Source organism: Callithrix jacchus, chromosome 22, assembly GCF_049354715.1.
Source record: "Callithrix jacchus isolate 240 chromosome 22, calJac240_pri, whole genome shotgun sequence".
In the NCBI taxonomy this organism is placed as follows: domain Eukaryota; kingdom Metazoa; phylum Chordata; class Mammalia; order Primates; family Cebidae; genus Callithrix; species Callithrix jacchus.
The window spans coordinates 13895057-13911825 of NC_133523.1; the positions used below are offsets into that span (position 1 = coordinate 13895057).

General features: G+C 53.5%; 1 protein-coding gene across 6 annotated transcripts in view; it reads right to left on the reverse strand.

The window, feature by feature from the left end:
* NOTCH3 (notch receptor 3) overlaps positions 1-16769 on the reverse strand; it is a 56036-nt gene that overhangs the window by 18148 nt on the left and 21119 nt on the right. For 2 of the 6 annotated variants that reach the window (XM_078358964.1, XM_035286013.3), the window contains 19 exons: positions 15143-15285; positions 14720-15058; positions 14506-14628; positions 14185-14418; positions 11299-11454; positions 11015-11200; positions 10249-10362; positions 9895-10008; positions 9125-9358; positions 8901-9011; positions 7742-7934; positions 7512-7663; positions 7178-7291; positions 6266-6421; positions 3302-3527; positions 2704-2905; positions 2425-2572; positions 1816-2000; positions 65-197 (listed from right to left, as the gene is read on the reverse strand). In XM_078358964.1, the coding sequence (XP_078215090.1) occupies positions 65-197; positions 1816-2000; positions 2425-2572; positions 2704-2905; positions 3302-3527; positions 6266-6421; positions 7178-7291; positions 7512-7663; positions 7742-7934; positions 8901-9011; positions 9125-9358; positions 9895-10008; positions 10249-10362; positions 11015-11200; positions 11299-11454; positions 14185-14197 (2437 nt within the window). In that variant the 5' untranslated portion in view covers positions 14198-14418; positions 14506-14628; positions 14720-15058; positions 15143-15285. Of the gene's footprint in view, positions 1-64; positions 198-1815; positions 2001-2424; positions 2573-2703; positions 2906-3301; positions 3528-6265; positions 6422-7177; positions 7292-7511; positions 7664-7741; positions 7935-8900; positions 9012-9124; positions 9359-9894; positions 10009-10248; positions 10363-11014; positions 11201-11298; positions 11455-14184; positions 14419-14505; positions 14629-14719; positions 15059-15142; positions 15286-16474; positions 16762-16769 lie in introns of all 6 variants that reach the window. The other 4 variants (XM_078358965.1, XM_054250475.2, XM_078358963.1 and 1 more) reach the window with 3 other exon arrangements.

Here is a 16769-nt window from a genome sequence, read left to right on the forward strand (position 1 = left end):
CAGGTAGTCAGGATGGGATGAAGACAGCCTCCCATCCTGTCCTACAACCCTGGTCCTGGCATACCCAGCGTTCCTGGGGGACAAGAGCAGAGATATCGGGCCACAAGGTCAATGCAGGAGCCCCCGTGCTGGCAGGGCTGGGAGGCACACTCGTCTACGTCGTCCTCACAGTTGTCACCATTGTAGCCAGGCAGACACTTCAGTGGGGCAAGAGAGGAACACAGTTGTGTCTTCACGGGTATGTCCAGGTGTCTGTGTCAGCTTAGTGGAACACAGACACCTGGACATACCCGTGAAGACACAACCCCAGCACAAAACGACACACACAGATGCCCAGCACACAGACACACCCAGTGTGCAGGACATACACAGAGACACAGTCAGTGCAAGGAAACACCCAAACACATAGGGCCACGGACACAGTGCAGAGGGACACACATGCAAACACACAAAAAAACACCCTAGCCCAGGTGTGGTGGCTAACACCTGTAATCCCAGCCCTTTGGGAGGCCAAGATGGGAGGATCACTTGAGGCCAGGAGTTTGAAACCAGCCTGGGCAACATAACAAGACCATCTCTACAAAAAAAAAAAAAAGAATATATATCTTTCCTTCTTTTCTGTCTTTCCAACAGAGTCTTGCTCTGTTGCCCAGGCTGGAGTGCAACGGTATGACATAGCTCAGTTGCAGCCTCAAACTTCTGGGTTCAAGTGGTCCTCCTGCCTCAACCTCCTGAGTAGCTAGGATTACAGGTATGTGCCTAGCACACACACACACATATATGCCAGGCTTTGTGGTGCACACCTGTAGTCCCAGCTACCCAGCTACTCAGGAGGCTTAGGTGAAAGGATCGCTTGAGCCCAGGAGTTCAAAGCTGCAAATAAGATATGATCACACCATTGCTCTTCAGCCTGGGCAACAAAGTGAGACCCTCTCTAAAAAAAGACTGTAAAAGAAGGTTAGGTGCAGTGGTTCATGTCTGTAATCCCAGCCCTTTGGGAGGCTGAGGCAGGAAGATCACTTGAGCCCAAGACCAGACCCTATTTCTCCAAAATAATAATAATAATAGCCAGGCATAGTGGCACATGCCTGTAGTCCCAGCTACTCAGGAGGCTGAGGCAGGAGGACCACTTGAGCCCAGAAGTTTGAGGCTGCAAGTGAGCTATGATCATACTATTGCACTCTAGTCTGGGTGACAGAGCAAGATCCTGTCGGAGAGGGAAGGAAAGAAGGAAGGAGAGAGAGAGAAGGAAAACACCTAGACATCCTAACACATACACAACCAAAGGTGCACACTCAGACACACAGAGATCTGCCCAGGAAACAACTGGATGGAGGTTCAGAGAGAAAAACACCCCAGACTGTGTGGCGCACAGCACTTTGGGAGGCCGAGGTGCGCAGATCACCTGATGTCAGGAGTTTGAGACCAGCCTGACCAATGTGGTGAAACCCTGTCTCTACTAAAAATATAAAAATTAGCTGGGTGTGCTGGGAGGCACCTGTAATCCCAGCTATTTGGGAAGCTGAGGCAGGAGAATCACCTGAACCCTGGAGGTGAAGATTGCAGTGAGCTGAGATTGCCCCACTATACTCCAGCCTGGGTGACAGAGTGAGACCTTGACTCAAAAAAAAAAAAACACAACGCTCCAGATCTACCCACAGTGACACCCACAGATATACCAAGAGTCCCAAAAGCAAAAACTCAGACACGTCTAGAGACACACCCACACCAAGCCACAGATGTACAGAAACGTGTGCCCAGACACACCCAGGCATGCCCACCTCCTCTTCCCTCTCCTGGGGGGCACCCCCTTACCTCACACACATAGCCCCCCATGTAGCCACGGCAGGTCCCCCCATGCTGGCAGGGCTGGGCCAAGCAGGGGTCCACCTCCAGCTCACAGTGGCTACCAGTATGGCCTTCTGGGCACACGCAGTAGTGGGAGCTGTCTTCATCTACACACTGCCCACCCGCCTGACAGAGCTGCTCTGGCTGCACCCCTGCAAAGAGAAGAGTGGCACAGGAATGGCAGTGACCCCATATATCCCCCTTCTGCCTCCATCACACACATCATTCAACATCCTTGCTGGAATGAGTCCCCAGGATCACACCCACACTCCATCAGGCTCTCACACATCCCCCCACCAGGAAAGGTCTCATCACTGACAAACACACACGTCTTTGATGCTCACAGCAGCTCCGTCACAACCTGCAGCACACACACCATCACTGCTACCTCATGGTAACAACACACACACACCATCCTGGCCAGTTGTCTCATGCTCACACACCCACAACACTCAGCCACACACCCCCTCATGCCCCATAGGCTCAATGGCACCCCATTCAGCTCATACTAGCAGGAGGTACGTGCACGAGCCCCCTCATGGAGCCCCACACGCCTGGTCACGTGCTCCCCCTCACCGATCTGGGCTGCGGCCTCCCTGCAGGGCAGGCTTCGAATGTCACAGAGGCGGCCACTCCATCCTGGGGGACAAAGGCAATAGGCCCCAGTCTGGACACAGCGACCCCCGTTTTGACAAGGCTCCCGGCTGCACCAGTCCACCAGCTTCTGAAGGGGAAGCACTCGGAGTCAGTACTGGGGGGTGAGGGGGAGTCTGGGGTAGCTGTGCCCGGACTTAGCTTCTCCCTCCTAGGATCCCAGTCAGCCTCCTCCCCCAGGTCCCCAGTAACTCCGCCCACCTGGCACTGGGGGCCCGTGAAGCTCTCGGGGCAGGTGCAGCGGAAGCCAGGATGGGCGGCGCTGCAGATGCCCCCGTGCAGGCAGGGCCGCGAAAGGCAGGGATCTGCCTCGTGTTGGCAGTGGGCTCCTGTGTAGCCGGGACGGCACAGGCAGCTGAACGAGTTCACGCCGTCCACACAGGTCCCGCCATTGAAGCAGGAGCTGGAGATGAAGGAGTGGGAGGGAGAATCAGGCTCCGCCCCCTCGCAGGCCCCGCCCTCCTTCCTCAGTCCTGAGTTGCCCTTGGGACGTCCCACTCCCTGATCCTTATCTCTGAAAGAAGCTGCAGCCCCAGCAGAAGCCAATTAAGTCCCTTAGCTCCATCCAATTCACCAGGGACTTCAGCCCTAAGCTGGAGGCCATGCCCTCTCAGGCACCAGAGACTCCAAGGTGACCTCCGAAACAGACACCCTGCTTCCCTGGCCCTGCCACACCAGTCATCAGAGTCCTAAGTGGGTCCCAAGTTGAGGACTCCACCGAATCCTTGCTGTCCCCACTTCATCCCAGGCCCCCATCCCAAGCCAGAGTCCCTGCGCTCCAAGCAGAGGCCCCGCCCACCTGGGGCTGCAGTCTGGCAGGTCCTGCTCGCAGTGGAAGCCTCCGTAGCCAGGTGGGCAGGTGCAGGTGAAGGAGGCCACGTGGTCAGTGCAGGTACCCGGGCCGCAAGGGCTGCTGAGGCACTCATCCACGTCGTGGGCGCAACGTGGGCCGGCAAAACCAGGGAGGCAGGAGCACGAAAAGGAACCCACGCCGTCTTGGCACAAGCCTCCGTTCAGGCATGGGTCTGAGGGCAGGAGGAAGGCGGTCTGGTCACCTACCTTGCCCCCATTACCCCAGTCTGACTGGGATATGCCTTGGATTGAAAAGAATTCAGGAGGAAACCAGGTTCAACTGGAAGGGGGTACATTTGGTCAGAGGAATCTAAATCCATCCCCTTCTGTGGCCTCGTCCCTACCTTTATCTGGAAACCTCACCTATATGGCAAGGGGCAGGTGTTGGGAGAACCAAAAGGTCTCTTTAAGCTGCCAAGCAAATGCTGCTAATTGTGCCTGATCTAATTCTTGTGCTTGGGACAGGCCAAGAACAATGGTCACTAGCCACATGTGGCTACTGAGTCCTTGAAATTGTGTGGCTGGGTGCAGTGACTCACACCTGTAATCCCAGCACTTTGGGAGGTTGAGGTGGGTGGATCACGAGGTCAGGCATTCGAGACTAGCCTGGCCAACATAGTGAAACCCTGTCTGTAATAAAAATATGAAAAGAAAAATTAGCTGGGAGTGTTGGCGGGTGCCTGTCATCCCAGCTACTCTGGAGGCTGAGGCAGGAGAATCCCTTGAACCTGGAAGGTGGAGGTTGCAGTGAGCCAAGATCGTACCACTGCACTCCAGTCCAGGAGACAGTGCAAGACTCCGTTTCAAAAAAAAAAAGAAAGGCCAGGTGTGGTGTCTCACACCTGTAATCCCACATTTTGGGAGGCTGAGGCAAGCAGATCACCTGAGGTCAAGAGTTCGAGACCAGCCTGACCAACATGGAGAAACCCCATCTCTACTAAAAATACAAAAAATTAGCCAGGCATGGTGGCGCATGCCTGTAATACCAGCTACTCAAGAGGCTGAGTTAGGAGAATCACCTGAACCTGGGAGGCAAAGGTTGCCATGAGCCAAGATTCCACCACTGCACTCTACACTAGACAACAAAAGCCAAATTGTCTCCAATTAATAAAAAAGAAAAGAAATTGTGACTAAATGGAGATGTGCTACAAATGTAAAATACACACTGGATTTTAGATTTCGTATTAAAAAAATAGGCTGGGCGTGGTGGCACACACCTGTAATCCCAGCACTTTGGGAGGTCAAAGTGGGCAGATCACTTGAGCTCAGGCATTTGAGGCTAACTTGGGCAGTATATCAAGACCCCATTTCTACCAAAAATACAAAAATCAGCTGAGCATGGTGGTGCATGCCTATAGCCCCAGCTACTCGGGAGGCTGAGATGGGAGCATCACTTGAGCCTGGGAGGTCAAGGCTGCAGTGAGTCATGATCATACTACTGCACTCCAGCCTGGGTGACAGAGTAAGACATTGTCTCAAAAAGAAAAAAAAAAGGAAAAAATGTAAAATATCTCATTAACAATTTTTATATTGATTATATGTTGAAATGATATTTTAAAACATTGAGTTAAATAAAATAGTGAGTTAAATTATATTTTAATACATTGAGTTAAATTTAAACATATTAAATTTGGCCAGGCACAGTGGCAGCACTCTGGAAGGCCAAGGCAGGAGGATGACTTGAGGACAGGAGTTTGAGACCAGCCTAGACAACATAGTGAGAGCCCCATCTCTACAAAATTAAAATAAAAAATCAGCTTGGCATGGTAGTGAGTGCCTGTAATCCCAGCTACTCAGAAGGTTAAGACAGGAGGGTTGTCTCAGCCCGGGAGTTCGATGCTGCACTGAGTTGTGGTCGCACCACTGCACTCCAGCCTAGGAGACAGAGTCTCACTCTGAATAAATAATAAATAAATATTAAATATTAAATTTAATATCTCCTGTTTCTGTTTATTTTTTAATGTGGCTACTAGAAAATTTTAAATTGCATATGTAACTTGTGTTATCTGTCTATTGGGCAGCACCCCTGGAGAACCCTCTGTGAGAGCCTTTTATCTCATACTTTGCACACAATACTAACTCAGGCCAGGGGTGATGGCTTACACCTGTAATCCCAGCACTTTGGGAGATGGAGGCAGGTAGATTGCTTGAGCCAGGAATTCGAGACCACTGTGGGCAACATGGCAAAACCCCATCTCTATAAAAAATATAAAATAGGCTGGGCACAGTAGTTCATGCCTGTAATCCCAGCACTTTGGGAGGCTGAGGTGGGTAGATTATGAGGTCAACAGATGGAGACCAGCCTGGCCAACAAGGTGAAACCCCATCTCTACTAAAAATACAAAACTTAGCTGGGCATGGTGGCTTGTGCCTGTAGTCCCAGCTACTAGGGAGGCTGAGGCAGGAGAATCGCATGAACCCAGTTGCTGTGAGTCGAGATCATACCACTATGCTCCAGCCTGGGCAACAGAGTGAGACTCCATCTCAAAAAAATAAAAAGCGTGTGTGTGTGTGTGTGTGCGTGTGTGTATTAGCTGGGCGTGGTGGTGCACACCTATAGTCCCAGTCACTGGGGAGGCTGCAGCACCTGAGCCCAGAAGGTAGAGGTTACAGTGAGCCATGATCGCACCACTGTACGCCAGTTGACAGAGCTAAGACCCAGTCTCACAAAAAGAAAAAAAAAGAGAGGCAGTACACAGACTCCAAGGCTCCAAGCCCAACTCATCCCCTAATTGATTCCATGGCCATAGGCAAGTCACCCAACCTCCTGGGGCCTCGGTTTCCATATGAATAAAATGGGAAAAGTAAGAGAAGTGTGAAGATGAAATGACAGCACAGTGACAGGCACGAGGTTCAAGCCGAAGGCTTGTGTTCCCTGGAGCAGCACCCCCAAAAGCTCTCATGCACTCACTGGGGTCACAGTCATTGATGTTCTGATCACAGGAAGGGCCAGTGTACCCTCCATGGCAGGTGCAGCTGAAACCCCCTGCCAGGTTGGTGCAGATACCATGAGGGCCGCAGGGTGAGGGGCTAGCACACTCGTCCACATCCTGCTGGCATCGTGAACCTGGGGGTGGGGAGCAAGATGACATTTAGGGTTAGAGGGTACAGGGCAGTGTCTCAGGGACCTGGGGCTCAGGAAGAACCTGCAGGCTGAGATGAGTGAAGATAAAACGAGGCATGCTGTCACTCCAGTCTGAGCGGTTTTGCACATGCAGTTTCGGAACCGTCATCTCCGTCTCAGGAGGTGGCAAATACATACTATGAGGTCTGCTCCTTCAGGAAGCTGTACCCAAAATCCCACTCGAGTTCCAGCATCTCTTGCCCTATCTCCCTCTTCCCAGGGCTGACTCACACTGGTTGCAAGTATCTGTGTCCAGCTCTGTCCTTCCCAGAAGAAAGCACCTCTTTTTTTGGTTTGTTTGAGACAGTTTCCCTCTTGTTGCCCAGACTGGAGTGCAATGGCACGATCTTGGCTCACCACAACCTCCACCTCCCGAGTTCAAGCGATTCTCCTGCCTCAGCCTCCTGTGTAGCTGGGATTACAGGCATGTGCCACCACGCCCAGCTAATTTCACCTTTTTAGTAGAGACGGGGTTTCTCCACGTTGGTCAGGCTGGCCTCAAACTCCCGACCTCAGGTAATCTGCCCGCCTCGGCTTCCCAAAGTGCTGGGATTATAGGCATGAGCCACTGTGCCTGGCCAGGAAGCCCCTCTCAAAGGCAGGGCTGGGAGTAGGACCCCCTCTGGATCTCCAGCATCATCCAGGATAGGGCACGGGGTAAAGGAGATGGAGAGGAGGGGAAAGAAGCAGGCAGCATACCTTGCCATCCCTGGGGGCAGGAGCAGACAGCCAGCTGGCCAGGGGCAGACTCACAGCGGCCCCCATGCTCACAGGGGTTTGGGGTGCAGGGGGAGAGGAGCTCACATTGACGTCCTGTGGGGCATCGAAGAGAGGGAAGCAGTGAGATCGCCTTAAAAGACACCCTGATCCCATCTCCCTCCAGGGTCCTCACCTTGATACCCACCTCCCAAGCTCCTGGAGGGAAATGATTGAAAGCAAAAAAGAAGCCAGTGTAGGGGGAGGAGAGAGTAGAGAAGGGAGATGAGAGGACAATGATGTTGGTGGGGCTACAGAGGGAAGGTGAGGTACACACCCTGAAAACCAGGAGGACAGGTGCAGTGGAAGCCCGCTCCATCGCTGCTGCAGGTCCCGCCGGCCCGGCAGGGCTGGGACTCACAGGCATCTCGGGCCAGGCTCTGGCTGCAGCGGGGGCCACTCCAGCCAGGCTCACATACACATCGGAACCTGGCAGGGGAGGGTAGTCAGGGCGGGCAGGTGGGCCAGGGAGATGGGGCAGTGTCCGAGGCTGAGAAGGGCCCTCACCCGCCAGGTGCATCATAGCAGATGCCGTGATTGCAGGGCTCATGGGCACAGGGATGGCTCGGGGGGAGGCAGAGTGGGGGCAAGGAGCCGGGCGGGCAGAGGCAGCGGAAGCCGTTTTCCCCATCCACGCAGGAACCTCCCTCGCCGCAGGGGCTGGAAGCACACTCATTGATCTCCACGTTACAAAGGGGCCCTGGGGAGCATACAAGCAATCTCATCTCAGAACAAAGTCGGCAAGAACAACCAGGGAGGGATGACCTGATCCAACTTAGGACACCCATACCCCCGAGCAAGGACAATCTCTTTTTCATAAGGCATCAGCTCTTGTGCAAATTAGGACATCCACCTCCTCAACCAAGAGCTGCCTTGCCCCAGATCATCCTGGTCCCCAAACTTCCATGAAGTCCCCTTCTTTTTATTTTCTTCTTTATATTTTTTGACATAGGGTCTCACTCTGTCGCCCTACAGTGGCATAATCATACCTCATCACAGCCTCTACCTCCTGGCCTCAAGTGATCCTCCTACCTCAGCCTCCTGAGTGGCTGGGACTACAGACGGGTACCACCAAGCCTGCCAAAGTGTGTGTGAGTGTGTGTGTGTGTGTATTTACTTATTGGCTAATCTGGTTTGGGGAATATGTTTATATTTTGTAGAGACAGGGTTTCATTATATTGCCCAGGCTGGTCTGGAACTCCTGGAATCAAGTGATCCTCATGCCTCAACCTCCCAAAGTGCTGGGATTACAGACATGAGCCAACACACCTAGCAAAGTTGCTTTCATTTCCATCAACGATTACTTTAGCCCCATTCAGAGATAACTCAGTCACATTCATCTATGTTCCAGAAAAAAATGCACGGTGGCTCACGCCTGTAATCCCAGCACTTTGGGAGGCCGAGGCGGGTGGATCACAAGGTCAAGAGATCCACCTCCCTAGGCCTCCCAGAGTGCTGGAATTACAGGTGTGAGCTACCTACCGGCCTGGCCTCCAGAAAAATATTGAAACAACCTTATGCCAGTGAGACAGCACAACCTCAGGGCAAAGTATGGACAACCTCACTGGACAAGAGTCTGCACAGATACAGGCAAAAGAAGCCAACAGGGACGAGTGACGTCACCCTCGATCTAAGGACACCCTCTCCATGGCAGTCACTTGCCCACCTGTGAAGCCAGGCTGGCAGACACAGTCGTAGCGGTTGATACCATCACGGCAGACTCCAAAGGTGCAGGGGTTACTGGCACAGTCGTCAATGTTCACTTCACAGTTCACACCTGGAGGCCAGGAACATGGCTGGAGTGGCCACCACTATGCCCCACTAGATGTACCCTTCCCAAACCCCTGTGCCCCTCCAGGTGTGCTGTTTCTGCCCCAGACCCATTCCCACCTGTGGTCCCAGAAGGGCAGCGGCAGAGATACTTGTCCACCAGGTCTAGGCATTTGCCCCCATGGCGGCAGGGCTGGCTGCGGCACTCATCCACCTGGCTCTCGCAGCGTGTGCCCGTGTAGCCGGGGGCACAGGCACATGAGAAGCTGGCGATGCCATCCACGCAGCGACCATGGTGGCACGGATCAGGGGAGCAGTCATCCACGTTGCGTTCACACAGCGTCCCCTCAAAGCCTGCGGGGGGGCGGGGGACGGACAGGGTCAGGCTCCGCCCACTTGCCAGGGGCCTGCCCACAGGTGAGGCCTCAGACCAATCCTGGTTCGGCTCTATCTAAGGCCCTGCCCATTAAGCTGTCAGGAGTCCGGCTCAATACAGGCCCCAACCCCCACGTGCCTCCACTCCATCCCCGCTAGGAGCTCCAGAATTTGCCCCGGGCCAAGACCCTCCCACAGTTAAATCCCACCCCTAGCTGTGGCCCCACCTCCAGCCCTGTTTCTGCCCCACCCTCCACTGGAGATGGGAGCACATGGCAGGTGCCAGGGGAAGGTATTGGGCCCTCCCATTCAGTTACACGCACCCTGTGTTCCAACCCTTTGGCCCCACACCTAGGCTTTTGTCAGTCTATATATGGGCTCCACCCCCCAACTCTGTCATTGGGTCCTGCCTTGCTACAATCCTGCCCCCAAGCTCTCCCCAAGTCTGTTATTGGCCCTGTCCCCCACAAGTGCCGCCTCCCGATTCTTGTCGGTCTGTCGTCAGCCAGCCTCACCCTCGGCACAGCGACACTCGTAGCCATCAGGCTGGTCCACGCACTTGGCGCCATTCCTGCAGGGCGTGCTTGCGCATTCGTCCACGTCCAGCTGACACGTGGAGCCGCTGAAGCCTGGGGTGGGGAGTGGGATGAGCAGAGGCCCAGAAAGGGTGAGGGCAATACACCCCTCACCAGCCCCACCTTGTTTGGGTGGAAAAATCCATTTACTTGGATTTGCATTAACTTCCATGTGCTTCATAACACATGGTTTCTATTACAAGTTACCCGCTAACGTGGTTTTATAGGTTCCCACCTGGAGTTTTCACCCCTTCCCAAACATGTTTTTCAGGTTCCCTCTCCCGAGGTCCTCACCCGATGGGCAGGTGCAGGTGAAGCCGTTGACTCGGTCCTTGCAGACCCCACCATTGACACAGGGGCTACTCTGACACTCGTCGATGTCCACCTCGCAATAGGTTCCTGTGAAGCCTGGGGGCAGGGAACCGGGCTTAGGAAAGTGGGGACTACCCTATGGTGTAAATGGAGTGCAAGGAAGGAGGTACTTCCCTTCCTACTCCTAGACAAATCCCCCAACCCTTAGTCCCCACCCCCACGCACCCAGCCCAACCTTAATTTTCAGCCACAGGCTGGACTGTTACCCAGCTGTGGTCCCAACTGGCCCAAGGCTCATGGGAATCCGTCGAGACCTTGCCTTCAAACCCCTCCTTCTCTTCCCAGTCCTCAGACTAAGCGCTTTCCATAGTACCCTGCCCCCAGCCCCGTGCCCCCATAGCCTTGTGCCCAGGTTTACTGCAAGACTGTCCGCAGGTTTCACCTTGACCACACAGCAGCCCCGACCCTGCTTCTCTATCCCCAGCCCCTTCCTGAGTGGGTCCTCAGGCCCAGAATACTACTCAGGTGGTAGGCAGCCCACCTGAGGTTCTGCTGACTCCACTTGACTATGCCCCCAGCCTCATACAGGATTCCGTTCTGGCCCTGAGCCCGCCATCTTCCCGGCTTCAGTCTCTAAGGGTCGCACTCCAAACCCAGTTCCACCCCATTCCTCTCCTTTCCCCATCCGCGGGCTTCTCTGGCCCCGCCCCCTGCCTCAGGACCCGCCCAGGCCACGCCCACCACCCACCTGCCATACAGATACAGGTGAACTGGCCGATGCGGTCGAGGCACGTGGCCTGGTTGCGGCAGGGCCCCGACAGACACTCGTTGACATCGGTCTCACAGCGAGGTCCGGTGTAGCCACGGCCACACTGGCACAGGAAGGAGCCCTGCGTGTTCACGCACCTGCCCAAGTGCTCACAGGGGTTGGCGCCTGCGCGATGGAGCACGTTCGGTGTGGGCGTGGCTGGCCGGGACCTCCTCCTCTCCCCTCTTTCCCAGCCCATTCCCAGATGATGGAGCTCCTCTCACCAATAGAGCACTCGTCCACATCCTGGTCACATGCCCCGCCCGTGAAGCCGGGCGGACAGGTGCAAATCGCCCGCCCGTTCACCGGATTCGTGTCACAGATAGCATCCTCATGACAGGGGTTGCTGACACAGGCGTCATCCAGGTGACACAGGAGGCCTGGGAAGTGGTAGACAGACATCACAGGCAGACTTTCCCGCTCTGCCCAAAAGGCCCACACCCCTTGTGGATTGTTTTGTGGTTTTTTGGTTTTCTATGTGGATTATTATTATTATTATTATTATTATTTTGAGACGGAGTTTTCGCTCTTGTTGCCCAAGCTGGAGTGCAATGGCTCGATCTTGGCTCACTGCAACCACCACCTTCATGCGATTCTCCTGTCTCAGACTCCCAAGTACCTGGGATTACAGATGAGCGCCACCACACCCGGCTAATTTTTTGTGTTTTTAGTGAAACGGCGTTTCACCATGTTAGCAAGGCTGGTCTCGAACTCCTGACCTAAGGTGATCCGCCCTCCTTGGCCTCCCAAAGTGCTAGGATTAGAGGTATGAACCACAATCAGCCTGCTGTTGTTTTTATTAAACCTAAAGAGTATTTAGTAGCTGCCTTTTTTATCCATTTATTATGAGAACTATCAAACACACAGAAAAGTTGACCATTCATATACTCACCACCTAGATTCAACTATTGTTAGCTTAATCCACCAATCTTTTTTTCTAAACCATTTAAAAATGAATTGCAGACTGGGCACAGTGGCTCATGCCTATAATCCCAGCACTCTGGAAGGCCAAGGTGGGTGGATCACTTGAGATCAGGAATTCAAGACCAGCCTGGGGCAACATAGCAAGACCCCCATCTCTACAAAAAATACAAAACGTAGCCAGGCATTGTGGCACACGCCTATAATCCCAGCTACTTTGGGGACTGAGATGGGAAGATCACGAGCCCAGGAGGTCGAGGCTGCAGTCAGCTGAGATCGTGCCACTGCACTGCAGCCTGAGTGACAAAGTGAGACTCCACCTCAAAAAATAATAATAATATAAAATAAATTGCAAACATCCACACATTGTTTTTTTGTTTTGTTTTGTTTTTGTTTTTTGGGGTTTTTTTTGAGATAGAGTCTCACTCTATAGCCAGGCTGGAGTACAGTGGCTCAATCTCGGTTCACTGCAATCTATACTTCCCAGGTTCAAATGACTCCCCTGCCTTAGCCTCTCAAGTAGCTAACACTACAGGCACGTATCACCATGCCCGGCTAATTTTTTGCATTTTAGTAGAGACAGGGTTTCACTATGTTGGCCAGGCTGGTCTTGAACTCCTGACCTCTGGTGATCTGCCCACCTTGGCCTCACAAAGTGCTGGGATTACAGGCGTGAGCCACCGTGCCCAGCCTACATCCATATATTGTTTTAAAACCTATTGGCTCTCTTTCTGATTACAAAAGGGTCCTACCCTCCAGCCTTTGCTTCTGTAATACCCTCTTCCAGGTATGCCCTCTTTATATTTCCATGTTCCTCTCCTAAACATGTTCTCTGATCTTTGTCACTTCCAAAGGGAATGCCCAGGAGTTCCCCATTCCAATGGCTTCTGTCCTGAGCCACGTATCAGTGCAATGTCAACCTCCTCCCAGTCTCTCCCCGGCTTACACTTCACCTCTAAACCCGCCTCTGGCATAATCTTGTTTTTTTATTTCTTTTTTTTAGACAGGGTCTTACACTGTCTTCCAGGCTGGAGTGCAATGGCTCAATCTCAGCTCACTGCAACCTCCACCTTTTGGATTCAAGCCATCCTCCCACCTCAGCATCCAGAGTAGCTGGGACTACAGGCATGCGCTACCATCCACAGCTAATTTTTTCTATTTTGGGTAGAGACAGGGTTTTGCCATGTTGGCCAGGCTTGTCTCAAACTGCTGAGCTCAAGCAATCCACCCACCTGGAAATCCCAAAGTGTTGGGGTTATATGTGTGAGCCACCACACCCAGCCTGCCAAGTTTTTATAAAGAAGAGGTCTCACTATGTTGCCCAGGCTTGTCTCAAAGTCCTGGGCCCAAGCAATCCTCACATTTTGGCCTCCCAAAATGCTGGGATCGCAGGCATGAGCTACTGTGCCCAGCCTAGCGGACGGAATGTTGGAAATAGATGCTCGGTGCCGCAAAGAAAAATCAGCACTGAGGCAAAGGATCTTTCAGCAACGCAATTTTTACTTCCTGGACTCCAGGAAGGGTACCCTTGTGAGCCGTCGTGCCACTAGAGTACCTGCAGCCCAGGAAGTAAAAATTGCATTGCTGAAAGATCCTTTGCCTCAGTGCTGATTTTTCTTTGCGGCACCGAGCATCTACTTCCAACACACAGTCTCTCTCTATCGCCTGTCTAATTTTTATATTTTTAGGAGAGATGGGGTTTCACCACATTGGTCTGGCTGCTCTCAAACTCCTGACCTTGTGATCCACAAAGTGCTGGGATTGCAAGCATGAGCCACCTTGCCTGGCCACATAATCTTTTTTTTTTTTTTTTGAAACAGTCTCACTCTGTCACCCAGGCTGGAGTGTAGTGGCGCTGTTTCAGCTCACTGCAACTTCTAACTCCTGAGGCCCAGTGATTCTCCTGCCTCAGCCTCCCAAGAAACTGAGATTACAGGTGTGCCCCACCACACCCAGCTAATTTTTGTGTTTTCAGTAGAGATGGAGTTTCAGCATGTTGACCAGGCTGGTCTCCAACTCCTGACCTCAATGATCCACCCACCTCAGCCTCCCAAAATGCTGTGATAACAGGCATGAGCCACAGTACCAGCCTACCATAATCTTTCTAACCCTCAAGTCAGCCCTCTTATTTGCCCCCATTAAAAACCATCCATGGCTCCCTGCTCCCTGCAGGGTAAATGGCCACTCACCAGTCTTGCCCATGGGGCAGGCACAGTAGAAAGAAGCCACGCGGTCATGGCAGGTGGCCCCGTGGAAGCACACAGCTGTGGCACAGTCATCGATATTCTGACTGCAGCTCTCGCCTGTCCAGCCATTGACACACACGCAGCTGTGGCCACCCAGTGTATTGAAGCAGGTGCCCCCATTGTGGCAGGCGTTGGGCTGCAGCTGACATTCGTCCACGTCCTCCGTGCAGAACTGGCCTGTGGCACACAGATGCAGCAGTCCAGCCACCCAGCGGATGCCCACCCAAGGCCTGCCTCTCCGCCCCCTATGGCACCAGTCCCCACCTGTCCACTCAGGAGGGCACTGGCAGTTGTAGGTGTTGACGCCATCCACACATGTCCCCCCGTTGAGACATTGGTGCCCTGGACAGTCGTCCACGTTCACTTCACAATTCTGACCCTCAAACCCTAGCAGGGAAGGGGGCAAGGACGGTCACCACCAGGCTGCCTGCTGTCCCCACACCCACCCCTCTGCCTCCCCTGAGTAGGGCTCACTCACCAGGAAGACAGGCACAGTCATAAGTGAAGTCACCACTCTGCCTGCAGGTGCCCCCGTTACGGCATAGCGAGGGCGCACAGGGCACTATAGTGTTCTCACATAGTGACCCGGTGTAGCCAGCTGGACACTGGCAGCGGAAGGAGCCAGGTGTGTTGAGGCAGGTGCCACCATGGCGGCAGGGCCCACCCACCCGGCACTCATCCACATCGCTTCGGCAGCTGCGGCCCTGGTACCCAGGTGGGCAGGAGCAGAGGAAGCGTCCATCGGGCCCCACTGAACAGCGGGCACCATGTGCACAAGGGCTGCTGAGGCAGGGATCTGGCAGGGAGCAGTCGGGGCCTGGAGGGACCGGGACAGGGTGAGCTTGGGACTGACCACACCCCCGCCTGCCTCTTGCTCCCCTCCAGACTCTTCCCCTCTCACCTCGGAAGCCACGGGGGCACCGGCATGAGAATCGGGCAGTGCCAGCCACCACTGAACTCTGGCAGACACCACGACCAGCACAGGGGCCTGAGTGACAGGGGTCCTCCAGCTGACACCGCTCGCCCACCCAGCCGGGCGGGCACCTGTGGGCAGAGATGGCTTGGTCAGGGCAACACAGGGCAGTACAGCCCCAGACACAAAGATACACACAAGACAGGCAAGAAACATACAGGGAAATGGAACATCAAACACACATTTGCTGGGTGAGGTGGCTCAGACCTGTAACGCCAGAACTTTGGGAGGCTGAGACAGGGAGATCACTTGGGATCAGGAGTTCAAGACCAGCCTGGCCAACACGGTATAACACTGTCTCCAGTAAAAGCACAAAAATAGGCCAGGTGCAAAAGCTCACACCTGTAATCCCAGTACTCTGGGAGGCCGAAGTGGGCAGATCACCTGAGATCAGGAGTTCAAGACCAGCCTGATCAACATGGAAAAACCCCATCTCTACCAAAAAATACAAAAATTAGCCGGGCATAGTGGCACATGCCTGTAATTCCAGCTACTCAGGAGGCTGAAGCAAGAGAATCGCTTGAACCCGGGAGGCAGAGGTCGTGGTGAGCAGAGGTTCCGCCATTGCACTCCAGCCTGGGCAACAAGAGGGAAACTCTGTCTCAAAAAGAAAAAAGTACCCAAAAATTTGCTGGGCATAGTGATGTATGCCTGTAGTCCCAGCTACTTGAGAGGCTGAGACAGGAGAATAGCTTGAACCCAGGAGGTGGAGGTTGAAGTGTGCCATGATCATGCTGCTGCACTCCAGCCTGGGCAACGGAGTGAGGCTCCATCTCAAAAACAAAAACAGGCCAGGTGCGATGGTTCAAGGCTGTAATTCCAGCACTTTGGGAGGCCGAGGCGGGTGGATCAGGAGGTCAAGAGATTGAGACCATCCTGGCCAACATGGCAAAACCCTGTCTCTACTAAAAATACAAAAAAATTAGCTGGGCATGGTGGTGTGCGCCTGAAGTCCCAGCTACCCGAGAGGCTGAGGCAGGAGTGTTGCTTGAATCCAGGAGGCAGAAGTTGCAGTGAGCCGAGATCGTGCCACTGCACTCTAGCCTGGCGCCTGGCGACAAAACGAGACTCTGTCTCAAACAAAACAAAACACACACACATTCATTCATGTAACGAATATCTACTGAGTACCTACGATGTCCTGAGCAATACAAATATACCAACAAATGCAATGAAAGTGATCCCTACCCCTCTGGATCCTTGCAGCCCAGGTCCAGGCAAGGAGAACAAATACAAATAAGAAATTAATATACTACATGCCAGCAAGGAGTGGTGAAAGCCATCAGAACCACGAAGGATGTAGTCAGTTGGGTGGCGGCCCCTGAAAAGATGACATCCATGTCCCAGAACCTGTGACTAGGACCTTATTAGGAAAGAAGGGGTCTTTGCAGATGTTATTATTTTTTTAAACGGAGTCCTGCTCTGTCACCCAGGCCAGAGTGTAGTGGTTCGATCTCAGCTCACTGCAACCTCCACCTCCCAGATTCGAGCAATTCTTCTGTCTCAGCCTCTCGAGTAGCTGGGACTACAGGTGCCCGCCGCCACGCCTGGGTAG